General features: G+C 35.7%; 5 protein-coding genes across 5 annotated transcripts; 2 read left to right on the forward strand and 3 right to left on the reverse strand.

Annotated features, from left to right (window-relative positions):
* Nucleotides 1-3,583: 3,583 nt before the first annotated feature.
* On the reverse strand, nucleotides 3,584-6,387 carry LOC125871511 (actin-depolymerizing factor). Its single transcript, XM_049552115.1, has 3 exons — nucleotides 6,236-6,387; nucleotides 5,336-5,601; nucleotides 3,584-4,008 (listed from the first exon to the last, which is right to left on the reverse strand). The coding sequence occupies exons 1-3, from the start codon at nucleotides 6,254-6,256 to the stop codon at nucleotides 3,858-3,860; spliced, it is 438 nt and encodes a 145-aa protein (XP_049408072.1). The 5' UTR covers nucleotides 6,257-6,387; the 3' UTR covers nucleotides 3,584-3,857.
* Nucleotides 6,388-7,377: 990 nt separating this feature from the next.
* LOC125870275 (uncharacterized) lies at nucleotides 7,378-11,111 on the reverse strand. Its single transcript, XM_049550672.1, has 6 exons — nucleotides 10,985-11,111; nucleotides 10,797-10,891; nucleotides 10,622-10,722; nucleotides 8,954-9,023; nucleotides 7,686-7,738; nucleotides 7,378-7,565 (listed from the first exon to the last, which is right to left on the reverse strand). The coding sequence occupies exons 1-6, from the start codon at nucleotides 10,995-10,997 to the stop codon at nucleotides 7,463-7,465; spliced, it is 435 nt and encodes a 144-aa protein (XP_049406629.1). The 5' UTR covers nucleotides 10,998-11,111; the 3' UTR covers nucleotides 7,378-7,462.
* Nucleotides 11,112-12,520: 1,409 nt separating this feature from the next.
* Nucleotides 12,521-19,022, forward strand: LOC125870287 (pre-mRNA-splicing factor SLU7-like). The gene is made up of 10 exons (XM_049550687.1): nucleotides 12,521-12,677; nucleotides 12,755-12,918; nucleotides 13,002-13,114; nucleotides 13,452-13,865; nucleotides 13,973-14,108; nucleotides 14,201-14,500; nucleotides 16,758-16,974; nucleotides 17,874-17,977; nucleotides 18,336-18,404; nucleotides 18,500-19,022. The coding sequence occupies exons 1-10, from the start codon at nucleotides 12,662-12,664 to the stop codon at nucleotides 18,575-18,577; spliced, it is 1,611 nt and encodes a 536-aa protein (XP_049406644.1). The 5' UTR covers nucleotides 12,521-12,661; the 3' UTR covers nucleotides 18,578-19,022.
* Nucleotides 19,023-19,563: 541 nt separating this feature from the next.
* On the reverse strand, nucleotides 19,564-20,412 carry LOC125870327 (uncharacterized). The gene has a single exon (XM_049550728.1). It carries the CDS (start codon nucleotides 20,265-20,267, stop codon nucleotides 19,689-19,691), a length of 579 nt encoding a protein of 192 aa, XP_049406685.1. The 5' UTR covers nucleotides 20,268-20,412; the 3' UTR covers nucleotides 19,564-19,688.
* Nucleotides 20,413-23,882: 3,470 nt separating this feature from the next.
* Nucleotides 23,883-26,006, forward strand: LOC125870299 (11S globulin seed storage protein 2-like). The gene is made up of 3 exons (XM_049550702.1): nucleotides 23,883-24,549; nucleotides 24,903-25,364; nucleotides 25,458-26,006. Exons 1-3 carry the CDS (start codon nucleotides 23,947-23,949, stop codon nucleotides 25,836-25,838), a joined length of 1,446 nt encoding a protein of 481 aa, XP_049406659.1. The 5' UTR covers nucleotides 23,883-23,946; the 3' UTR covers nucleotides 25,839-26,006.
* The last annotated feature ends 603 nt before the right edge of the window (nucleotides 26,007-26,609 follow it).

Consider the following 26,609-nt stretch of genomic DNA (forward strand, 5'->3'; position numbering starts at 1 on the left):
GAGGAGGTCGGGGGTCCGCCTCTAGGCGGAGGGGGGCAGGGGTTCTTCTCGGGGTGGGCTGGCTACCTACAGCAAGCGGGCGGCCGGCTCGAGGAGGTCGGGGGTCCGCCTCTAGGCGGAGGGGGGCAGGGGTTCTTCTCGATGCGGGCTGGCTACCTCGAGCAAGCGGGCGGCCGGCTCGAGAAGGTAGGGGGTCCGCCTCTAGGCAGAGGGGGGCAGGGGTTCTTCTCGGGGCAAGCGGGCGGCCGGCTCGAGGAGCCTCGAGGCAAGCGGGCTAGGGCCTCGGGGCTCAAAAACATGATTGAGACATGAAGTTTTTAGTACTTCCATTACATAGGCTAACACTACCCTCCCAAGACATCTATTGTTGAATTCGGGTAAGTTGTTGTTGTTGTTGGCTACCTTACAGATCCACGAGGATATACCGTGACTTGAAGAAGTGGACTTACTTATAGCTCCGGCCTTAGCATTAATGGCCTGAAAGCATACTACATCAATTTGAGATCCTGCAGTAGAAAAAACGGATTAAAAGAGTTACCATAGAATTTCTGACACAGCTATCTCAAACCTTCAAAAGTCACGGCTTTGCTTTTGTAATTGTAGATTGCTTTAAAACAATTGGCACCATACGATTTTAGCGTCCATGATGTATGATAGAGGATCATTGGTTATTCATGCTTTCAAAAATCTTTTCAACAAGCCTTGAGTACTTGAGAAAATCCTAGTATTTCATTTCATCTGCGGACAGACGAGCAGTTTGAGCGCACTATTCAAATCTTAGAGAACATGTTTTTTGGATTGACCTTGGAGGTGATAGATAAACTTACCTACCCTTAACTGGAATTTCTTACAACAACTTTCAGCCTGATACAAGAAGCTTTTGTCAAGGTTCAATTAATCAGACAGAGCTTGCTCACATTTCAAAGTAGGAAATAAAAATTCTTATACGGATTGGAGTAGAACAAACTTAGTGTCCACAATTAGGGACATAGTTATTCTACGAGTCTTCCTTGTGAATGCTGTGATGTGACAGAAAATAAGAAAATTGAACCAGAGGCATATTATAGGCCATACAGATTTATAACCGAGATATGTAGTGGTGTTAGTTTGGCACTTTCTTCGTGAGATTTATAAGGTCTCTATGTGCATGAAACATTGACTATATAACTTGATGAGGACTTAGAAGTATGGAAAGAAGAAGTCAACAACTATTGTTGGCAGACACATAAGAAAGTTATGATCAAAGAATTGGTTGTGACAATGAAAGTCTTATGGATAAATCATACTATTGAAGAAGCTATTTGGGAGTCGGAGCAAGTGTGAGTCATCAAATATGCACTTCAAATTCGGGGACCGTATTTCATAAGGTGGAGAGAATGTAACACCCCATATTTTGAAAATTTGGTCTAAACAAAATAAAAGGGATTTCAAAGTGTAAGGGCCAAAAGCCCACCAAAGTGTCATACTCATACCCTACATTGAACAAGAGATTTCTGAAGAAAAGATTTCTCCTCTGTACTTCAAAGAAATAGAGATTCTACGCAGCAAAACAAAAAAAAAATCAAAGAAAGGTTGTATGCCTGTATCAACTTCAACTCCTTCAAAGTGCATGTTAAGAAGCTTTCACATATATTTGGACTTCAGCAACTACTATCAAAAATCAAGGTAATGTAGTTAATTCTCTGTTTGAAACTATGTTTGAAATTCATGCTTGTTCTCTTATGGTTAGACTTGATGTTTCATTCATTATTCATGTCCTGCCTATGGTTTAGCTTAATTTCAGAATGTAGTTCAAGGTTTGTTTAAGTATATGCTAGTTTAATCCTTAATTTGTCTGCTTTTTAGTTCGGTTCAAAGTCTTATTTTACAGAGTATATCACTGCCTAATAGGTCCCGTTTGATATATATTGATTTGCTCTTTTTGCGTTTAAATTGTGTTAATAGCTTGTTCAAGTTTTCCGCTCATGTACAATAACTTTTCCATCATTTTGCAATTCTCATTGAAAGTTTTGGTGTGTAGCCATGACATATCTTCTGAATAGATGAATATCCTTGTATCTCTAAGTAGTTTAAGTAGTCTAAAATTTATATGGATTTTTTCTTTGTTTTCCCTCATCGTTTGCTTCTGGAGATATACTCATAATTTCATGGCAATTCTTGGTCACTTCTTTTACTCTTTTTGCATGAATTACAGTCAGTAAAGTAATCTGGGGGAAGGGAAAGTGCGATGGTATTACTATGTGATATTATTAGGCACCTTTGTTTAATTCAGAACATTAATTAATTTGAAAGTGCCTGTGTGGATGCCCAAAAAGGTTCCTAACATTACCACTGCCAAGTCTCCCTGTAAAGAAGTACTATCATGTGTATTGATTCTTTGAGTGATCTTATCTTGTGATTTATGATCTAGGTTTCATTTTTTCTTTTCATGTTTGAATTGTTCCAGTATTTTCTTGGGGCTTAGTTGGTTGTCCAAGTTTCTGTAGCTTACTAGGTTGAAGTTAGTTTCTCACAGACATAGTATTTGTGTGCCTATGTAACATAGTATTTGTGTGCCTATGTAACATAGATACTTAAATATTAGAGCATGATTTTTTGGAAGGACATTGTCTCAATTGAACCTATCCGTGGATGTATGTGAATCCAAGTGACTTTTTATGTTCATCTTCTTTGTTGAGTTAAAAAACATTTCCTTTCTGATATTTTTGTTGAGTCCTGTTTGGTCAACAACAAGAATTCTCTAATTGGTTCAGTTATAAATCAGGTGAAATGGGGTGGGCGGCCTCAATGCGGAGGGGCTGGGGCCTCAAGGCAGGGGTCTCGAGGCAGGGGGTTGGTTAGGCAAATATCTCACAGAAAGGGGTGCCGAAATCCTGGGGCAGCAGGATCTTCCCATCATGATCGACTAAAGGGAAAGTCGCAAAAGCAATATTGGTTCGAATCCAATTCATGATTCCAGTTCAGAATTCATTCAATCAAAGAAAAGAAGGAAGCATTACGAACACATAGCCAAAGCAGACAGGGTGAGAAGATGTGACAACCAGAAAGAATCCTTTTCCCTTTCTCCAACAACGAATTCGAAAGTAAGCCAATTATAGACATATATCATACTCGTTGTAAGGTATGAACGGGCAGCAGAGAATCGAGTGAATGACCTTAACGATTGTTTTAGAACGATCGGGGCTCTACGTGGGCGGACTTAGGGAGGGGACCTCGAGGTGGGCGGACTCAGGGTGGAGGCCTCGAGTCGGGCAGACTCAGGGTGGGGGGCCTCTGGGTGTTTAAAAGTAGTTACTAGTTTCATATCTTTCCCTTTTATCCTTTATATGTTCTATCTAGTAGTACTGCAGTTTCTTTAATTCAAGCTATTAGTGTCGAGATACTATAAGTCTCAGGTATTTGTGATTCTGTGTAATTACTGCTCCTAGAATTCCATATGTTTTGTGTCATGTGTACTCATAATTATATGCATTATAGAAGTTCCTAATAGTAAGTACAACACTTCTGTCTAAAAGTAGTTACTCCCAATGCTTGTATGTTGATTCTAACGGAAGACATAATTTTGTACTTGTATAGTCCACAATTGGAAAATTGGCAACCACTGATATTATATTATGCAGGTTCCCAAGTGTTCAAACATCTGAGAAAAAAGCAAAACAATGCCAACACCATATACACTAACAAGCTAAATGCTTAGCTGGAAATCAGCCCTTCCCAGATGCCCAATTATTTATTTAAGAAGAATTTTCCTCTGTGAGAAACACAACGATATATAAGCTATTGGCACTAATCACTATGATAATAGTAAGGCCCTGCGAGTTCTGTTCCTTATAAGATAGTGTTTATTGCAAGATAGCTCAGTGAGCACGGTCTTTCAGCACTTCAAGATCAACTTCTGTTGGATCAGTAGCCTGAATCTCATAATGAAAACCATCGAGCTCTCTTTTAAATGCGTCTTTAGAGGTGGCGTAAAGCATCTTCGCACGGATACGAGATGTTGCAGGAGACCTAAGGAAACAAAAGCAATGCACAGAGAATGTGAGAAGGAAAAAGATATAAGTGTTACATAACAAGTAGTACTAAATTACATTTAGAAACTTAACAATTGTGATTCAAGAAAAAAAGTTGCTGAGTCCTTAAATGATTGTCATTAGGGGTGTACATGGTCGGGTTGGTTCGAATTTTTCAAATATCAAATCAAACCATTTGTGTAAAAAATTTAAATTTATAAACCAAATCAAACTAATAAAATTCAAATTTTTTCGGGTTTTTCAATCTCGAGTTGGTTTGGGTTTTTCAAATACCAAACCAAATCATTGTGTCGAATTTTTAAATTTATAAATCAAATCAAACTAATAAACCTTGGATTTTTTCGGTAAAGTTTGCATACAAACATATAATTAGCTTGTGCTCCAAATATTTCTTTAGTTCAACCAAAATACAATTATCTAAGGTGTTTCTTAAGAAAATAACATAAAATATGAGATGAGTGATGACACTAAAATATTCAATAAAAAATAATAATAAAATCATCATATAAAATAAATATTGCAAAGTCATAATGAAAATGATCATAATTTAAAAGTACTAAATCATGCTAAAATAAGTTTAATAAGTATTAGTTACATTACTAAATATTTAAGGAAAATTAAAATTAGATTATATATTTTAATTGTCTAAACCAATGTTAAACTAAAGAACAAATATTCAATATTATTGTCATTCTTAGTGTTGAATTGATTTTCTTTTTGCATTAGTATTAATTTGATTTTGATTTAAGTTTTATTATAATTATCAGCATCTATGAATTATAATCTTTATTGGACCATTCCGAATTATAAGTTTTAAACTTGAAATAATATATTAAAAGATAAAAACTATGAAATAGTATAAGAAATATTTTAAAATTATATCAATGTAAATATTTTTATGTATAAAATAAAATTTTAAAATTACATATATAATGTTGGGTTGGTTTTTTTTAGTTAAACCAAATCAACCCAAATATAGTCAGATTTTTTTTTCCAATACCAAACCAAGTCAAACCAAACCACTAGTCGGATTTTTTGTTCAGTTTAACTCGATTTGCAATTTGATTCGATTTTCGATTCGATTCGATTTTGTACCCCTAATTGTCATATCTAACAGAACAGAAGGATAAAAAAGACGTCTCTTTTACATCTCTAACTTCCAGAGGGACAAACTGCTATCTCCTTTCTCCTTCACTTCCCCGTCTTGGAAGGAAGCATACAGGAAAACCAAGCAAATTAAAAAATCAAACAATAGTTGCAATCATACACAGATGAAAATATGCACAAGGAGGTGAGAGACTGACCAATGAACAAAGAATATCTTGCTCTTTTGGCAATTCTCAGAAGTCACAAAATCAAAGTCATACACCGCATATCGGCAATCATTTTCTGGCAAAGAAGCAGTAAAGTCATCAAAGCTTTCTGCAGGGCTTCCAGTTTTCTCAGCAACAACCTCCTTTTTCATTTCATCGATCTTGAAAATCACATATCTATGAACCTTCTTCCTCTTCAACTCCAAGAATGCATTTTTGCCGTGATCAGCCACACCCATTCCAGAAGAAGCATTTGGCTGAAACTCAAGGAAAAAATCGAGTCCAGTGTCAATACTTCACTTGAAAACTGAGATATAATTTGAGGATTTCAAACATCAAAAATTTAGTTCTTCACTAAGTTTTTGAAGTTCTATTTGGACAAGTATTTTACTTGGAAAAAAAATTGAAGTTCTGTGAACGGAAGTCCCAAAAACTGGTTTAGATTAGTCAAAAATATTTTAAGATCATATTTCCAAAAATCTAATCAAATTTCATGGTCAAACATCACAAATTTTCAAAAAGCATACTCTCAAAATCTATGATCAAACGCTAACTTAGAAAACTAATTTAACTTTTCCAAATTGACATTTATCTTTATATTAATAGTGACGGTGTCAAGCCAAATAAAATTTAAAGCGCCTTGATCCATCGGATATCAGCTACTTCCCAGAAGGAATAGCTAGAGAAACCACCACATAACTCTGTTGCATTTTTATGTTCAATTATCCTAGTTGGAAGATGTACACCCTTATAACTTGATAAGTTGGTGCTAATAAGGATCAGATATTCCCAAGGGACTACAACATAAAGTCAAAATTAACAAGTGAACATAACATACAAATTGATCAAAGACGTAGATGAACAAAACGAAATTAAAGATAGATGACATACCCCTCTGAATTTGAAAGACATGAGAAGAGCAAAAAAAATTAAAGGAGCCTTGAGAGGAAGAAAGGAGTTGAAGGTGTTGTTGATTGAGTAGATTAGATTATAATTAGAGAAGAAAAGAAAAGATACTGCCAAAATGAAGCAAATAGTATTTATTCTGGCTGTTCTTCACACTAGTTATCTTTTATGTCTCTATCAAAAAAAAAAAAAAAAAAGAGATCCCCAACAAACCTTCTCAACTCAGGGTCGGTGCGTTGATTGAACGCTACCCATACTTTTTGCGATGCCAAACGCCAATTTGACCATGCATTCCTCTTCAACATTATTGCCTTTTCCTCAATACTAATAATGTTTTTGACTAATGGTATCAAATTGACAAGTTAAAAAAATGAAATGACTCGTCCAAAAGATATCAATCGACTTGGCTAAATTAGAGGTCATAATGCAACTCACTAAATTCTTACTACGTTATAATTATTGAAGTATCTAAAAAAGAAATCTTTATTATAATGATATATGACATATCAAATAAAAAATTTATTTTTTTGGAAGTGTTTTTTTACAAAATTTCTTATAGTGATATGTCGAACTATATATCAACCTAGTTTTTAGATGGGCTAAATTCGGAAAGTCAAAATAAGCTAATTTTGTTGTCCTTATTTTTGTCATTGTGTAACAGCTACAGTAATGGTGTTAGATCAATCCTTATTGTCCAGTTTAAGCTGGTTAAAATCGTCTCCTGAATGATCACGTAAAATCATTCATTCATTGACATGTTCTCTGAAAATTTCTAGTTTGGCAAGCTAAACACAAATATTAAAATTGACAGTTGGCTCTTTTTTTCATTATTTTTTCTAATTTTTCCCCTAAATATGAAGACTGCATGGCCCCAAAAGATTGAAAAACTGCAAGTTTTCAAGAGAAGAAAAGCCTAATGTCGAAGAGACTTACGGTCCACTCGGAAGAATATCATTCATGATTTACTACTTACTAGTGTTCTATACACAACCATTGATACGATTAAAAATTTATACTGCATTGTGTTTTGCACATATTATAGATGTATCTGGAAGAACAATATATTTTCTGTGCAATTTTGGTCCCAGAGAGAACGCACGAGATTTAAACCAAGTCTGAAGTGTCATGGCCGCCAAATATATTTGTACATGTCAAAATTGACCAATGTCATCATTCCAAATCAACCAACCTACCGTTTCACCAGAGTCCAAATTACATTAGATCTGGATCATCTTCATAGTCATAGTCTGGTTCACTTGAATGCCTCATTCTCTTTGCATCTCTTGGACCTCCCCTGCCCTTCCTTTGTCTACCTCTGGAGAAACAGCCAAAAACCAAGGTAGTCTATTGTATTAGAACTTATAAGAGAAAAAGTTGCGGAACTATTATTTTACTCCTCCAACGAAAGTAGTTTAGGATAATATTCACTACTTACTGAACATTGGCAGATATCCCTCCACCATCCCGACCAAGAGCTTGTTCCTCAGCCTGAAAATGTGCAAAAATGCTACTTTCATGTTCTTTGAAATATGTAATTAGCACCACAACTTCATGTTGGATGAAATATGCATTAAGGTGTCATTCCACGACCATCGTCCAACTCTGAAGCAGACGGGAACATGATAGATCATGGGCAGGAGTTGCTCAATTATCTTTTTTACTTATGGTCTCTTTTGGATGGAGACAATCAAGGGATTACAAGGAGAGATTCCAGAAAGTGCAATTTAAGTTTCAACGCGAGGTTTCAGCACATTGTAATTTAAGGATAGATGAAAGGCAATAACATACATGAGAACCAGCAACTATGTCACAACATCTTCCGAATGCAACCTGAGCTATTTCCAAGCAAAATTACCGTAAATATCATTTTTTTTAGTGCTCAATGTTATTGGCAAAGCTTTGAGAACACTCAAAAGGTGGGGGGTTCTAATACGGATGGGAGCTTCTAGACGTTGCTTGGTAGTTGGTAGAGCCCTATCTCTTTCTTTTCCACTCTACTTATATTTAACCCAGTCTTTTTCAACCAAAAACAAGCTCAAACTGCCTTTACACCTTAACCACCGCCTACTCACTCAAATGGGACTTGTTCCCCTTAATCTACTTCTCTGGTGATTCATTTGGAAATTGATACCTTCTCTATTACATTCCTTCCTTTTTCCATTTATTTTATGCTCTCTCTTCTTTCCTATCCTTTTACAGGGTTCTAAAGGGAGAATTTTGCATTGTAATTCAACAGAATGGGCTAAGATCTCTATCTTAAAACAGGACTATAAACCAAGAAGGTGGTCAAAGACGAGTGCTGACCAAATGAACACCTTGCTGTTGTTGCCCCCCTATCAAGAATTTTTAGCTTTAGTCAGCTTTAATAAATCTTCTTGACATTCATATGGGGCGCCCTAACTTGCCTCACAATCTCTAGACATTTAAAAGATGGAAACAGGGCAGTAAATGGATTATAATCTATTAGCTATTGTACTATGTCCAGTATAAATCTTAACAAGAAACAAAGGGCACCATTGTACAACAGGGAACAGAGCATATGATCTTGCAAAATGACAGACATAAACTTAAAGAGACAAACTAAATTTGCATGCCATGCACAGAAACTCTGATATGATTCCCAGTGTATAAGATCATAAGATATACATCCATCAACAGCATTCAAGCGTTTCCCCTTGCTGAGAAATACAGAAAAATACATACTGCCGGTGAGGTGACAGACGATAAAGAAAAGAGCCTATCTTCAGGTTGAAACTTCCTGGACCGTTTCAAGCTGCAAAATAATTTAAAAGAAAAAGGCTAATTTCAATAAAGAAACATATAGGCGAACCTTAAGTTAAGGCCGGAAAATTGAAACCTAAAGACAGTGATTCAGTAGATTTTTAAAATCATCACTATATTACCAGACGATTATTAATGGAATAAACTAATGATGATACTCTTCTATCTCTTAGGAACGGCAGTTTCAATAGCATTTCCAACATCAAATAGATGTTTAGTAAATGTGTAGTCTACAAGTTCCTCCAAGTCTCCAACAACCACTAAACAACTCACTTCTCCAACTCTTCTCGTAATAGTTATGTGAGTCAAAGTAAATAACAAAAATAGGATGCAGGGAAGGATCCTTATATCAGTGGTGTCCATTTCAACTTGAATGCATTTCGATTAATCCACTGGACAAACTGTCCAACCCACAAGCACGTATTGCAAAGCATTCCTGCCAACCAAACAGGAGGAAATGGGCTCACACTAAGTGTTATAGCTGCAATTCAAACCTGGGACCTCCCTTCAACTACTAGTCAATCCCCTTGGGTACAGGAATTATACAAATTTTTCCAACAACTGAAACGCTTAATCACGTGGATCTATTCAGCACAATCAGCCCAACTAAAATGTCAATAACATTGGGTTTATACCAATGTCTAAAAGTTTTTCGGTACTCTCATCTTGTAGAATTTAGCTCCGTGGTGAAAATGAATTGCAACTGTTGTTATTCACACACTGACAACATGATTAATATTCTTCCATGCACCTTCTCCGAAAAACAAAGGAGAAAAGACAGAGAAGGACAGCAGAACTAAGCCTTTCAAAAATGAGTTTCACAAGGTGAGGCAATGACACGAAGCTAGCTCATTTACATCATTGATGAACTTTTACGGCCTTTGCATGAATATACACAATTATGTTTTACAAAGCAAAAGCAAAATGCCAAAAGTAATTTGGATGTATTCTACCTTCTTGTCCACATCCATCACAGAACATTGCCTATCAAAATCTTGTCCCATACTAACCCTATGCTTTTAGTCTTTCCTATTACACTCCTTCCATCAATGTGCAAGTAACTGAACCACTTGTAATTTGTGAACACAAATTTACTTGTCCATAGTATCATCATAATAAATTGCGGTATAATTACTTACATCAACTACAGCAAATTATGGGACTACACTATTCTCTAGACAGTAAAGGCTTTTCTTACTTCTTAAGAAGGACATGAAAGGAATAGAAAGTGGAGAGAGAACAGGCTTGTATCATCATAAATGTTAAATCAGCATGATTGTTAGTCTCCACTCTCTCCATTTCTCTTTGAAATCCTTACCTCCAAACATACCACACTAGGAAAGCAATCCACTCAAGAAGCACTAGAGTACATCAAGACCTATATCCATTTCTCTAAACCAAGTCATCAACAATATACAATTATATGAATTGCTTTATCCCCAAAAAACAAGGTCATATGAAACAACTAAGCTTAATTCCAAGTTAGTTAGTGTCAGGTAAATAATTCTATGCATGCATTCACCATTCTGCTCTATTCAACCGCAATTCATTGCAATATCACACCAATCCTAGGTTTCATTTAAAACTTACAAGCTGGTACTCTTGGAGGAAGATAAAAATCCTTCAAACCCTTTTAGTACATTTCCACATTGGCTAGGATCCTGTAGGTAAATAGTCTCCATGTCATAAACCTGCAATTCAGTTAGAATTTCAGGGAATCAATGTTGAAACTAAACATAAAACACAAACCCCAGAAATTTGTGACCTGTTTTTCGAGGTTTCGGAGATCTTCGTGAAGTTTAGCTCTTTTTGACAAGAGAGCAGCGAGCACTGCGGAGGGATTGGAGGATGTTCGTTGCCCTAAAATGGATTACGTGACAAATATAGTTGAACATATTTGTTAAGCAAAAATTAGGAAGAAAGAAAACTAAGAGGGTTGAACCGAGGGTTTACCTTCGGCTTCCATTGAAATTTTTGCGCGAGATGAAGAACTGTTTATATAGGTTTCTGATAGCAACGCTGGCAGCTTCTGTACCCTTCCGATCTTGGGACAAAAAGGAGTTTTCTTTTCTCGACGTTGACGTTTTCAGATGAGTAATTTTTTTCCTATAAAATAAAAAATATTTTTTTTGGTGTTTAGCCGTTGAAATAAAATACTTTTAAAAAATATATATTACATTGTTGAGAATTTTGACTTCTTTCTTTAACGAAATGTTAGGGTTAGTTATTTTGGGACCATATGGTGCTCATCGAGTTAGGAAAGCATACAACAAAGTACTATTAAGGAAGGTGTTATGGAGATGTTTGGAATTGAGAGGTTTATATGTAGCTAATATTAGAGCGATTACAGATATGTGTAATGGAGTCAAGATTCGAGTTAGAACAACGAAAGCAGACTCAAAATACTTTCTAGTTAAGATGGGATTACACGACAAATTAGTTATTTGTCAAACTTTTATTTGTCTCGGTGATGGACGATTTTGACGTGATACATGTAAGGGGAGTATCATTGTGTATGTTATTTGTAGATGACATAGTATTAATTGATGAGACACGTGATATAATTAATGATAAACGAGAGGTTTGGAGACATATCTTAAAGTATAAAGGTTTCAAATTGAGCAGAACCAAAATTGAGCACATAAAGTACAAGTTTAGTGACATATTGCTTGAGGCGGATGCGAAAGTGACGATTGATACACATGTAATTTCAAAGCAAGGGAACTTCAAATATGAACAATCCAACAAAGATTGATGATGAGGTTATACATTGTATTGAAGCAGTGTGCATGAAATGAAAAATCGTATATATAATATCCTATGTGATGAGAATGTGTTACTGTAACTTAGTAGAATGATTTTATACCAACAATATTTATGAGTAGAGTATTGGCCAGAAGATGAAAACAAAAGCAAAAGTGAAAATATGGATGTACAAGCATATCAAAAGAGACAATATTAGGAACAAGATGAAAGCAGTTTCCGTAATGAATAATATGTGAGAAATAGGAAGATGAGCATAGATGCCTTAATAAAAAGTGCGAAAACTTTACAGTGTTAGATTAAAAAAGAGATAGAGGTATACTAGAAAATCGTGTTTTTCTAACATAAGTTGTATTCAAAATGTAGTAAGCAAATAAGTATTTTTTGACACCCTCCTATTATTTTTATGTAGTTGACAAATACTGATCAAGATACTTTCTATAGTAATCAAATGTTTACGATTACTATACTACTTAGATTATTATGTAAAATAAGAGACATGTAAAGAAATTTAAATTAGTCGAAATGCTAAATATATTGAAATACATCAAATTATCGATTATATATATATATATATATATATATATATATATATATATAAGAAGGTGCCATTATTAATCCAAAAAAAAAGTACCATTTTTTTCAATTTCGGCGTTCAACTACAGGCCCAGAAAAACGGACCGGGTCGGTCCACACCGCCTCCACCAACTAAAACCAGACTGTAGCCGTAGAGTTAAACCGCCATCTGTCCAAAAGTATAAATCCATTTCCGACTCGAATTCTAATTGCGGGCCGGAGTGTATTATATTTCTAGGGTTTGGTCAATCCAATCGTTTTTCCTCTCAATTTTCGTTTACAGAAGTAATTATGGCTACTGCATCAGGTATGCATTTATTTTATACCTAGCTTGGAATTTTGTGTTCGATTCATTCGTAATTTTATAATTGTATGGAATTTCAGGGGCATTTAAATCTAGGGAGGATCATAGGAAACAGTTGGAATTGGAAGAAGCAAGAAAGGCTGGTCTTGCTCCGGCTGAGTTGGACGAAGATGGAAAAGAGATTAATCCTCATATTCCTCAGTATATGTCTTCAGCTCCTTGGTACCTTAATGCAGAAAGACCAGTACGTATCTCTTCTTTTATTTTGGGGTTTTATGGTTTTCATGCGCAAAATTTGACCTTTTTCAATTGTTTGGGTGTTCGCAGAGTTTGAAACATCAAAGGAACTGGAAATCAGACCCGAATTACACAAAATCGTGGTATGACAGAGGTGCGAAGATATATCAAGCTGACAAGTATAGGAAGGGTGCATGTGAAAAGTACGTGTGGTGTTTCCTTGCTTCTTTGAGTTTTTAAGTTTTTGTGTTTCTGTCTGTGGCTTATGCTTAATTTCTTTTGTCATTCATTGGCACTTAGTTGCTCATCTTGCTTGCATTGAAGTTCAAAAGAAATCCAACTATGAAGATATTTTACTTTGGAAATTTAAATTTTGAACACTTATGCTTGCTGCCTTCCTTAAATGTCTTGGTTCAAGTGATTAGCCATTTTCTTATAAGTTCCATAAGAATTTCATTAGATGCCTTGGTTCATTAGCCATTTTCATAAAGGTTATCCAAGGGATCCCGAAAGATGAATGCACATTTGTTTTTTGTGCAGCTGTGGAGCAATGTCCCATGACACTAGGTCATGTATGGAAAGGCCACGCAAACTGGGAGCAAAATGGACAGGGAAACACATTGCCCCTGATGAGAAGATAGAGCAGTTTGAGCTGGACTACGATGGTAAAAGGGATCGTTGGAATGGTTATGATGCTGCTTCTTATGCCCATGTCATTGAACGATATGAAGCAAGGGATGAAGCAAGAAGGAAATACCTCAAGGAGCAACAACTTAAAAAATTGGAAGAAAAAAATAACAAGGATGACAAAGAAGGAGGTGATAGTGACAATGAGGATTGTGAGGATGCTTTGAAGGTAGACGAAGCGAAGGTTGATGAAAGCAAGCAAATGGATTTTGCCAAAGTTGAGAAGCGCGTGCGGACCACTGGTGGTGGTAGCACAGGGACTGTTAGGTAAGTTTTTCTTAATATCTTTTCTGGGTCATTGTGGTGGTTAGGTTGTTGGGATTTTTCCAACAAGGTTGAATGCTATGCTCTATTGATGCATCTTTCATGACCAGGAACCTGCGTATTCGGGAGGATACAGCTAAATATCTTCTCAATCTTGATGTAAATTCAGCACACTATGATCCCAAAACACGGTCTATGCGTGAAGATCCTCTTCCTGATATGGACCCGAACGAAAAGTTCTATGCTGTAAGTGCTCCAAATAAAAAATGAGATTTTATTCTCTCTCTATCTTTTGTTATATGCATATTTATTCACTCATTGATCGTTTTTCTGTTTAGGGAGATAACCAAAACAGAGTTAGTGGTCAAGCATTGGAGTTCAAGCAGCTTAATATTCATGCCTGGGAGGCTTTTGATAAGGGTCATGATGTTCATATGCAAGCAGCTCCATCCCAAGCAGAATTGCTCTACAAAAATTTTAAGATTAACAAGGAGAAATTGAAGGTGCAAACTAAGGATGATGTCATGGAGAAGTATGGCAATGCAGCTAGTGATGACACACTTCCAAGAGAACTCCTACTGGGTCAAAGTGAGAAAGAGGTTGAATATGATCGTGCTGGTAGGATTGTGAAGGGACAGGTAACTGTTTACTTAATAGCTGCCTAATATTGATTGAAGTACTATTCAAGTTTTGGTTTTTCTGTTTTTCTTGGGGTGGTTGGGGGGTAATTTCTGTTGATATATTTCAGTTTTTTTAATCATTATTTGTTAAATAGATGGCCTAAGTAGCACACCTTTGTCTCAAAAAAGAAAATAAAAATTTCTTGAGTATGTTGTCTAAATATTTGTTTGTGCTGGTGTTGGATTAGTAATATAACCAACCTAACTAGCTTGGGATTGAGGCATAGTAATAGTTTTATATTAAATTGGGTGTCATGGATGATGGATGGTTAAAGTTACAGTTGTCTGTACTTTCTCATCCCTTGGAGCAATTCTATGGGGGGATAAGTTACTTCAAGATATTTGTATAGAATAGTGTTTCGTTTCGAGGATCTATTTCAGTGAAGCAATAATGTCTGTATTTATTGATCAGGCTATATCATGATTCATGTCTAGTATAAAGCATTTCCATCTTTGAAGTTAGCCAATATATCCAAAATAGAATTGCAATTTTAATACTTTTAACTCCTCTACTGTAATTTAAGATCTTTTGTTGATGCTATATCATATCCTTAAAAAACAAAGGAACATGTGTTCATCTAAAAACAAATGTTTTACCTAAGGGAGTTGGAATTCAGAAAGAAAGAAAAATACAAAATATTCTCCCGTTGCCCCTTCTAGGGCAGCGTAACTAATTGGGGAGTCAAAACTTCCCTTCTTTGAATGAGGTTTTTCGAATATTTCTAATGATGTATATACATATTAATAATATCTAAAATTGTAATTAGAGTTTTTTTCTGTTGTTTTTGAACATATTAATTACAATATTTTCTTTGATGTCCAGTTTGAACCAAAAGTTAGATTGTTTGATCCTCGTCGAACCCCGTCAATCTTTCTGGGATGGACGGAGTAGATTATACATGTATTTTTGGTGACAATAGTGGACTACTATCATTCTAAGGCTGGATCAAAATAGTATGTCATAAGAATATAAAATTAACCTCTCTCAAAATGTTGTTGTCCTAAATAGACATCTATCCAGTTGCTGCTGCCCCTGATGTATATAGTGGTAAATCAATTTTTTCAAGCTGCTTTCAGTTGTCTGTAAAAACCACAACAAAAATGACGCCTGAATTTTGAACTAGTTGGGGTTGGCTGAATGGCTTCTCTACGCCACGCTGCTCTACTGGACATAGTTTACTCATTCACTGACCATCATCACCACTTCCCTCTGAAGGTGTGTATGTTGGTCTCTTCTCTACGAAGAGTCCCCTTGAAACAGAAAGTAATACTCGAATTGAAAGGAAAGACTAGAAATGAAGTGAATGAAAGAGGAATAGCATAAAGATTTATACATATACTGGAAAAGAAAGATTCTAAAACTAGATTGTTGATCAATTTAGCTTGTATGGTCTATAACTAAGCTCCACCACTGACTGGAATGGCGAAGAACCGAGAGCAAGAGAGAGAGACAGGTTTTCAAGCAAGATTCAAAAAAACATGTAGGCTGAAGTGGTGTTTTTGACTTCTAACATAATGGTAAAATTAAGTCTGTTAGGGGTCGTTTAGTTTGAAGACAAGTTATGTTGGGACTAATTATGTTGGGATAAGTTATGATGAGATTAATTATGTTGAGATTATTTTTTATTGGTTGTTTGGTTTGTCAAATATGCATGGCATAATTTCTAAGAATAAGTTGTTTGTTTATAAAAGATGGTTTAAGTGGGGGTGCTTCTATTATTTTACATTTTAATCCCGGGATAAGTTATCCGTGATTAGTGTTCCACCCACAAGTAGGGATAACTTATCCCAATCATAATTATTTATCCTACTACTGGGATAAGTTTTCCCACACTTTGTAACCAAACAAAGAATTGAGGGGTGCTAAAAACTTATCCCGAGATTATTTTTCTTTATCCATCACACCAAACGACCCCTTAAGGTCTCGATTTTCCTTTTACACAAGGATAAACAACTAACTTGGATTTATTGAAGGCAATATTTTTTGATGTGCCATTTATTGTCTGAGAGAGATGATTTTGTTGTTCCTACTTATGGAAGGGGGTTTGGAGCTCTTAGCTTGTACAGTCTATTCGTCAAGTTCTATGCTTTCTTTTGTGCATAAATGAGGAAGAATGATTTGTATTCGAATAGATGGAAGGGAAATGTGCAGTCAAATATTTCCTGTCATACTTGTTTGTTTCTATTGCCTAATTCAGTAACTTGCTATCTGCAGGAGATGTCACTTCCTAGAAGCAAATACGAAGAGGATGTTTACATCAATAACCACACCACTGTTTGGGGTTCATGGTGGAAAGATCACCAATGGGGTTACAAGTGCTGCAAACAAACAATCAGAAATAGCTATTGTACTGGTGCTGCTGGAATTGAAGCAGCAGAAGCCTCTGCTGGTCTTATGAAAGCCAACATTGCTCGTAAGGAAGCTGCTGAAGGTATATTGAAACTGCTGACATGTCTTGAAATTATCATACACTGCTTGCAATAACAATCTTACTGTCATAAGTCATTGTAGTTTGCTTTAAGATCGTATCTATTTCTCCTAATTTACAGGAGACCTTCTAATTTTTAAGCTCACAACCTTCTGCTGAGTACTAGAAAGTAATTGTTTTCCGCACATGCTGTTGAAGTTATTCTTCAACTCTTGCTTTAGTGGTTTTGTCAGTACCTGACATTGTTTTACCGATCAAATAAGTAATTTCCATTGTTTGCATGCCCTATAGAACTAGAATTGTCTTTTTCTTTTTTTGAAAAAAATTAAGAGATTTTATAGGTGCATCAAGAAAATGCAATGAGTACAGAAGATAGTAAGTACAAAGGAGAATTTGCTAGCTCCATTACATGAGGTTCTATGCTAGAGATAAGGAGAATAGAACTAGAATGTCTTGGAGTTGGTGATGGTAATGGTATTGGCTTTCTTGGATTTAGAAGAAAAATGAACCTTTTTGTATTTAGAAGAAAAATGATGAATCAGTTTATCGGTAAACATATTCATGATCAGGATAATGCATAAGGACCTTTGGACCTTTTATAGCTTTCTGTTGAAGTGGTTAGCATAACCTCTAGGGTTTTAGTGGTTACAGACATAACATTTACATTTCGAGACTACTCTACTTAGCTTTGAATTTTTAATGGATAACTCCTTGGTTTCTGCTTGAATTAGCAGTCAGTTTAAACTTCATCTTATTTAATGTAAGAGTTGGCCAGCAAAGCTGCTGAGAGGATTGTTTCATTGAAGACCATATCAAAGCACAATCAAAGCACATTTTTGGCAACTGTCTTCTTCTTCAGTATTTGATAACATCTTTTTTCTTTTTCTCAATATTTGATCCAGATACACATGTGCCCGTTGAGGAGAAGAGGCTAGCTACTTGGGGGACTGAAGTACCGGAAGATCTGATTCTAGACCAGAAAAGGCTCACTGAAGCTATAAAGAAGGTACTCTTATAAACCCATGCATGGTGCTACCACTGTTTTTGCACTTCATGCTAATATGAATTTTGTCAGTGTATTTCCTGCTTCAAGTAATTTATTTTTAGGAGGGTATAGTTGGTGAGGGTAGAGCTCTGGGGGCTGATGCTTGTAGATATTCCACCACCACCACCAAAAAAAAAAAGGAGAGAGATGCTTAGAGGAGGTGGGGAGAGATATTTCATAGGGGACTGCCAGAGGTTGGGGTTGGGAAGACTGATAACCTGACTGGATCCATCTTTTGACAGCTATGTGGATTCTCAGTTGTCTCTATAGCTTCTGTTTTCCCGATGTTCTGATCAAATTTATTTTGCTGTTTGAACAGGAAGAGGAGAAGAGACGTGAAGAGAAAGATGAACGGAAGCGGAAATATAATGTTAAATATAATGATGAGGTACATCTATGTCTCCAGTTTGTCTTTCTGCTGGTGGTTGTCTTCTTCTTTGTCTTTCTTCTTCGTGGTCTTTCTAACGACATTTACCTGTACAGGTTACACCTGAAGAAATGGAGGCATATAGGATGAAGCGGGTTCACCAAGATGATCCAATGAAGGACTTTCTTCACTGAGTTTTAGATGTGGCCAACTTGTTCACCTCTAAAGGGGAAACATCAGTTGGGACCATGTGCCACTCTTAGGTGAAATTGGGTATGATAGTTTCTTAGTTGAAAATTGTATTGCGATGAAGAGTCTCTCTGTTGGGGTTGCTTGAAGATCTTTTTCTTCTATGATTTAGTACCTTTAAGTTGTATACAACTGCACTACATACTCTTGAGAACATATGTTCAATAAGATACCTAAAAATTGGGAAGTATCTATGTTCATGTAATATGCTGTATTTCACCGGTTTGTGGTTGTAATACAGGCAAAGCCTGTTTGTTTGAAGTCTTTACTCTGGTTCTTGTATAAATATTTGCCTTCTTTCTGCGTTTGTGTGTGTCATTTCAACTTTGTGAATGTGAGAGACTACTATTGCATTGGCTCATTGAATCAAAATTCTGTTATTGCATTTAACGATCGAAATTATTTTTTTGTTTGGTTATGTACATTGTGAAATTTGTGGATCAATGATAAATTCATCCTTCATGTTTAATGAAGGATGTATGTAATATTTTCCCTCCACTTGCGTTCAAGAGAGTATCATAGATCGAAAGGGGCTCCACCTCGCCAAATTTCCAACACAAAAATATTACATTTATCTCTAGCTTATTTGGTGATCACTAAAGGAAGCGATGTACCCCATTTAATTTCTTTGTTTGTTCTTGATTACTGATGAGTCTTCGGATGTCAATGGGCAATTTGAGCAGATTAGTAGATTATTGACTTGTTTAAAAGTTACTTAGATCTGAAAATTGAAATGAATCGAGCTTAAAATGAGATCATGACTTATCCATTCCAATTTGAGTACCTAAAAATCTTTTCTTGAAAATATTTTGATATTATTTTTCATTGATCATTTTGAGCTATAAATTAGCCCAATTTTCAATAGACTTAACCGGACAAATAAAAAAGAATAAGCCAAGAAACATTATTTAAGTGAGTTAGCAGAGTTATATTTTTATGGGCTAATTCTATCACCCCAATTGATTGCTTTAATTTATAAAAATAAACTAGATTAATATATAGTGGACAAATTTTATTCAGTGCTGACAAAAACTACAAAAGAGAAAAAAACCCATACTACAAGCGCTGGATCAACATATTCTCTTGACGCAGCATGTCTGCACGAAATTTAGCTATGAACTCCTCTGCTCTTTCATTAATACAATGCAATTGTGGAGATGCCAATGTCAATGATTCCCACAGCTCATCATTAGTGACACTACTGCTACTGCTGCTTTCCCCTTCATGGATTATCTCATCTTGTTCTGTTTCCGTTATGCAAACTTGTTTATGCTCCTTCTTCTTTGTCGTGATCATACTAGTTTGGCCAAAATTGTTCTTCACCACAGAATCAGATATATTCTCAATGAAAAGTTGATCTATATATACCGGTGCTGATTTCTTTTGAAATTTAAGAGTAGGTCTGAATTTCGACTTGTATTTGAACTTATTGTTTGAACGTTTAGTTTTGAATTGAACTCGAAAGACAGGGGACGGGGCTAGTTTCTTGATGCATAAAGGATTTGGATTCTTGGATTTCTTAATGACTTTGGATCTATTGAGTACTTTGTGGAAATTGATTTGTAACTTGGTGGAAAAAAACTTCCACATTTTTCGAGTTGGAAGGAGTACTCTCCGCAAGTTTAAGCAATACATGGTGATTGAATATGAAGCAATACAAATTCAGTTATGAATAAGGGGAGAAATATAACAAAGGCTGAGATACTAAGATATATAAATAGCACTAGTAGTAGATTAGTAGTTATAGTCAATGGGTGCAATAATATATATTCACTGGCTTAAATTTTACGCTACAGTTTGGTGCAAAAAGAGATAAAGAGGACAAAAATTAGGTAGTTTGAAGAATGCGTTTCTTTTCCGCAGACTTATGTCCATTTTGGTTTATGTATTTCTTTAAAGGGAAAAGGCTCAAATATGCCATCGAACTTTCAGAAAAGGCTCATTTATGTCATCCGTTAAAAGTTTAACTCATCTATGCCATTACCGTTTAAGAAAAGGGTCATTCATGCCATTATTTTTTAACAGTAGTTTTGCAAAACCATTTCTTACACGTGGCCAATTATAATTCGCCCACGTCATTATTTTTTTTATAAAAAAAAATTAATGACGTGGCCGAATTATAATTGACCACGTGTAAAAAATGGTTTTGCAAAAATTGAATTAAAAAAATAAAAATGACATGGCCGAATTATAATTCAATTTATGTTTAGAATTTCAATTTTTTTATAAAAAAAATTAATGACGTGGTCGAATTATAATTGGCCACGTGTAAAAACTGGTTTTGCAAAAATTGAATTAAAAAAATAATAATGACATGGCCGAATTATAATTCAATTTATGTTCAGAATTTCAATTTTTTTATAAAAAAAATTAATGACGTGGTCGAATTATAATTGGCCACGTGTAAAAACTGGTTTTGCAAAACCACTGATAAAAAATAATGGCATGAATGAGCTTTTTCTTAAACGGTAATGGCATATATGAGCCAAACTTTTAACGGATGGCATAAATGAGCCTTTTCTGAAAGTTTAATGGCATATTTGAGCCTTCTTTAAAACTGTCTTGCTTCGCATCTTAATCTGATGCTCCAGGCTGTGAAGCCATCTTGTTGGATAACTTTTTATTCCTTTCTTTGCAGGTAAGATTAGAGTCGAATCTAAAATTTTAAATCATCAATACAGAATATTCACTGCACTTAGATGTATTTTTATGGAAACGAGTGCTTCATAAATTGGTCTAGTAGACAGTGGTGGAGGCATAGATTTCACTTATGTATTTAACCATCTATATATACACATACACACGATTTTGTACTTATGTAGACAATAATAATATTGTGGCGAACCCCTTTCACTGTCAATAACTCACATTCCAAAAGCTAACTCAAAAGCAAAAGAATTGACCAAGTTTTATAAGGAGATCACTCATCTCATTAATCACCAATACTGAACTTTTTAATTTGTTAACATATATCACTTTGGAATTGCTATTGTTAAGTCTCAATTGCCCCAAAAGTAGGGAGGTTTAATTTGGACTTGTGACTAAGTACTGAGTGGAGAGGAATTAGGCAATGATTCTAACTGTGTGTGGATATAGGGAATTCGTAACTACATTTCATTTTTCCAACTTTTCCAAGATTGATCCGTTTCTACACCTTCTGATTGCTTAGTTTTTATTCATATTATTAGTTTGCTCGGTACCATGCCTGGTATATGATATCTCTTGATTGGCTCAAATACCACGTCTGATACATAGATCAATTGACTTGTATATGATGCTGATATGGGATATCTATTGGTTGGTTCGGATATCAGGCACATGTTCTATATTGATTCGCTCGCGTGCTTGGTATATGTGTGATTGTTCTCTGTATGTTGGTTCCGTGAGTGGACCTCTCTTCCCTGCACCATCTATTTTCCATCTTTTTATGCTTTTGCCTTTATCCTGTAGCAACTAGCTAGATTCTTGGCTGCTAAGAGATCAAGTTGAATCAATGTCATCAGGCATAAGTTACTTAAAGAATCTACTAGTAGGACATTATTTTATTTTTTAAAATTCTGCACTTAAAAGTGAAGTCGTGACCACTGACCACAAGTCAATTACTTCCTCCATCTGACAATAGTTGTCCATTATTAATTTGATACATCTCTTAAGAAATACTAATGAATAACAGGGGTAATATTACTATATTATCTTTTGACTTTATTAAATTTAATGCTTTAAAAAATGTGTTAGATGATAAATAATATTTAATAGCAAGAGTAAAATAGATATAAAAGTTTAATTATCTCTTGATTTTCTAAATTGGACAAGTATTGTTGAACAACTATTTTTAATATAGTGGACAACTATTGTTGAACGGAGGGAATACTAGTAATATTATTTTCACTTTTAATTTTAATATTTCCATTGTTATGTTAAAAAAAGTGACCAGGCTTATAAGTTTTTGTGTGGACTTAATTTAAGCTATACCCCAATACATCAAGATGACATCAAGGATGATTAGGTGTGATTTGCTTAATAAGGGAAAAAGAAGACGTCCCTCAAAGCCCCATTAATACAAAACAAATTGATTCCTATATTTTTCAATTTTCAGGAGCTCTTAGTCTATTTTCTTAAGAGTGAACTGATCAACTTGCATGTATACAAAATGAAGAATACAAAATGAAACTAGTATTTAGTCTTGGTTAGTTTCACCTCTAATAAAGTGTGTCAAGTTTAAGGAGACTCTTAACTATTTTCACAAAGAAAGAAGTGTGAGAGAGAAAATAGAAGGACTATTGGCCCTAATGAAGCTGCTCCCGATGTATGTGGCATAATTCAGACTTTGACCGTTAAATTTTAAAAGTTTAATAGTGAATTCGGACATGAAGTCTATAAGTTTTTGAAAGACTTAAAACATCAATACACTCTTAAACTTGTTAGTAAATTTCAATTAGACACTTGAACTATGACTTGTTCCTATTAAGCACCTGAATACATATGGTAAAATATTCTTATTACACTTTCGATCCAATTTTTTTTAAAAAGCTCCTATGCATGTTTTCAAGCATGTAATAGATAGTTAAATTAACCCTATAAAATGTGTCATCTCCTTTAATTATGCACGTCAACCTCGTTGGAATATGCTTGATGTTTTACAACTTATTGAGGTTAATAAGACCAACCTCAATTGAAATATACCTAAGATTTTACGACTTGTTGAGATTAATGCGTATATAACTAAATGATGTGATCTATTTAATGTGGATAGCTTATCTACATAATCGACATTTGAGAATATACCGGAGAAAAACATACATATCCAATTTGAACATGAAATATATCTAATAGAAACACTCCTATTCTACAATGCCTCTACTCAACAATTTGAGGCCCAAATTTGTAGGGTTATTTGTCGATCCATTGGAGCCCAACCCAAATATTACTGCTTCCCCAGTATTTTGAATTCAATCAACCTGTGGTGCTAGTATCAGAAAACAATGAATTAATCAAAAACAGAAGAGCTTAGACAAGTGGTATATGCAAAGACAGAAGGTGTAAGCAAAGCAGCTCAACACTTCAACACGTATAGTTTCATGCAAATTAAACCAACATCTCTTTGATTCCTTTGAACAACCATTGCAAGGTGTCATTTATGTTCACCATGCAGAAAAAAACAGTTCCCCATGCAGAAGAAAACAGGTTAATGCCACACGGCCATCAAACTTGTTCCTCTCAAACACTATAAAAACAGAGGCCTCTGTTTCTCCAAATCTCATCTCATCTTTGTATTTTTAATCAATTAGTAATAAAACAATAAAAATCCTTAGCCATGGCGGTCTCTACTAGGCTTGTGTTAGCTATACTCTTCTCTGCTTTTCTCTTATCTGCAGCAAATGCATATAGAGAATATCCGGTTCAGCAAGGTCAGCACGGTCAGAGAAGCATTCCTCTGACTCAAGCTCAACAATGCCGCTTACAGAGGCTTACTGGAACTCAGCCCTCTCAGCGCATTGAGTCAGAGGGCGGCTACACTGAGCTGTGGGACGAGAATGAGGAGCAATTCCAGTGTGTTGGAGTTGCTCCTATGAGGAGTGTTATTCGCCAAAATTCTCTCTCTTTGCCTAATTTTCATCCCATGCCTCGCTTGGTTTATATTGAGCAAGGCAGGGGATTGATTAGCGTTATTAACCCTGGTTGTGCTGAGACTTTCCAATCTCAGACCTTCCAGGCTGGCCGAATGACAGGTGAAGAGAGGGGCCAGAGCCGCGGAAATGACCAGCACCAGAAGGTCCACCGCATTCGCCAAGGTGATGTCGTGGCAATTCCAGCTGGCGCTGCTCATTGGTGCTATAACGACGGTGAGGAAGAGCTTGTAGCCGTCTCCATTAACGATCTCAACCATCGGTCCAACCAGCTTGATCAGAACTTCAGGGTAAATTCTTTTCCTCCCTCCTATTAAATATATATAGAATGTATACTTCTACTTGTCTTAAACACGTCGAAAAAGTTGAAATTAAAGAGTTACCAGAAACGGAGGGAGTAGTATTAATTAATTACCACTTCTTTCTATGATTTTTTTGTGCATGCAATTTCATGAGTTTAATTTTGTATGAAACATGTTTACCCAATCAGTTTACTTAAATAGTAATTACAGGTAAATTGACTAATATTGGTAACTAGATCTTGCTAGTTAAACTACACCAATCAATGTACTCATTTTAACTTCGAATTCTTTCATAATTCGATGAATTTATTGGTCGACTGTACTATTTGTGTGGATTTTAGGCATTTTACTTGGCCGGTGGAGTACAAGAAATTAGTGGAAGGCAAATTGGTGTAGGAAAGCAAAGCACACAGAAGTTCCAGAACATTTTCCGTGCTTTTAACACAGAATTGATGGCAGAGGCCTTCAACATTCCCGTAGAGATTGTGAGGAAGATGCAAGAAGAACAGAACGAACGTGGACTAATTATTAATGTCAGGGAAGGAATGAGCATGATTAGGGCCGATGAAGAAGAAGAGGAATTCGAAGGGCGATCACAACGAGGACAACAATGGTGGGCGCAAGTTACTGGAAATGGCTTGGAAGAAAACATTTGCACAATGAAAATCCGCACCAACATGGATACTCAAAGACGAGCTGACATCTACTCAAGGCAAGCTGGCAAAATTAAGCATGTTAATCGCCAAAAACTTTCCATCCTTAGAGACATGGACATGAGTGCCTCTAAAGGAACCCTATATCCGGTAATTCAGTCAATGTTATTTCCAAATTGATTAAAAACAAAAATAATTCTTCTAGTAGTATGACTTAAATTGATTAGAATTGGCGGATTGCAGAATGCACTTATGAGTCCTCATTGGTCTGTGAACGGACACAGCATTATCTACGTGAAAAGAGGAGATGCACAAGTGCAGGTAGTAGATCACACCGGGCAACAAGTGATGAACGACAGGGTAAATCAAGGAGAAATGTTTGTAGTCCCTCAATACTATGCCTCAACAGTGAAAGCAGGGCAAAATGGATTTGAATTCGCGGTGTTTAGGACAAGTAGTCAACCAATGAACAGCCAACTTGCAGGTTACACATCAGTGATTAGAGCAATGCCTATTGAAGTCCTCACAAACGCGTACCAGATATCGCCAAATGAAGCACAGCGTTTGAAGATGAACAGAGGAGGAGAGAGTTTCCTGCTATCTCCCCAGAGAAAGTCATTCTGAAATGGCTTTTAATGTGTAATAATCCCACCTTGGCTATCGCCTAGTAGTACTGGTTTGTAGTCTTTGTTTTTAGGCAAAGATGAAGCAAGAGCGACTTGTATTTAGGAGCAAATAATGTAACGAATAAAGCTCCTGCCTTTTTTGTACCTAAATTTCATCCAAGATGTTCTTTCTGTGCAAAATTTCTGAGTTAGCGGGATGGATACATTTAACATATAAACCAAATCATCAATTAGCAAGGATAATCAATCTCAACTCCATAGATTATAAACAAAACTTAAATAAAATAAGATTAAACTCAGAGAACAATGGATAAAGTTTAAAACTTCTATAAACCAAGAATTCTCTCTTAAGCTTAGAGTTTTATTCCATCACATTATACTCACACAATTTTGGTTGTTCTTGTGTTTTTGTTCTAAGAGATTATACCTCTGTCCTGATTTTCACAAAAGTGACACCACTCCTCAATCATGTAGTACCCACTCCTCAGTCATGTAATAGCTCTTTGAAAATCTATTATTTTTTAAAACAATTCATTATCTTTTTGTATGATCCGACTTTATACCTCTTGCCTATCGAAACATCAATCCAATCTTAAAAGTTGTATGATAATGAATTAAGAGTTCATAATATAATTCAGACGCAATCCAATCTTAAAAGTTGTATGATAATGAATTAAGAGTTCAAAATATAATTCAGACTCAGGTGCCGCGAGGCGAGGTGGGGAGGGTCCTCGAGGCATGGCGTCTCTGGGGCTTGGGGGGGGGGGGG

This window comes from Solanum stenotomum, chromosome 7 (assembly GCF_019186545.1).
Source record: "Solanum stenotomum isolate F172 chromosome 7, ASM1918654v1, whole genome shotgun sequence".
NCBI classification, from domain to species: domain Eukaryota; kingdom Viridiplantae; phylum Streptophyta; class Magnoliopsida; order Solanales; family Solanaceae; genus Solanum; species Solanum stenotomum.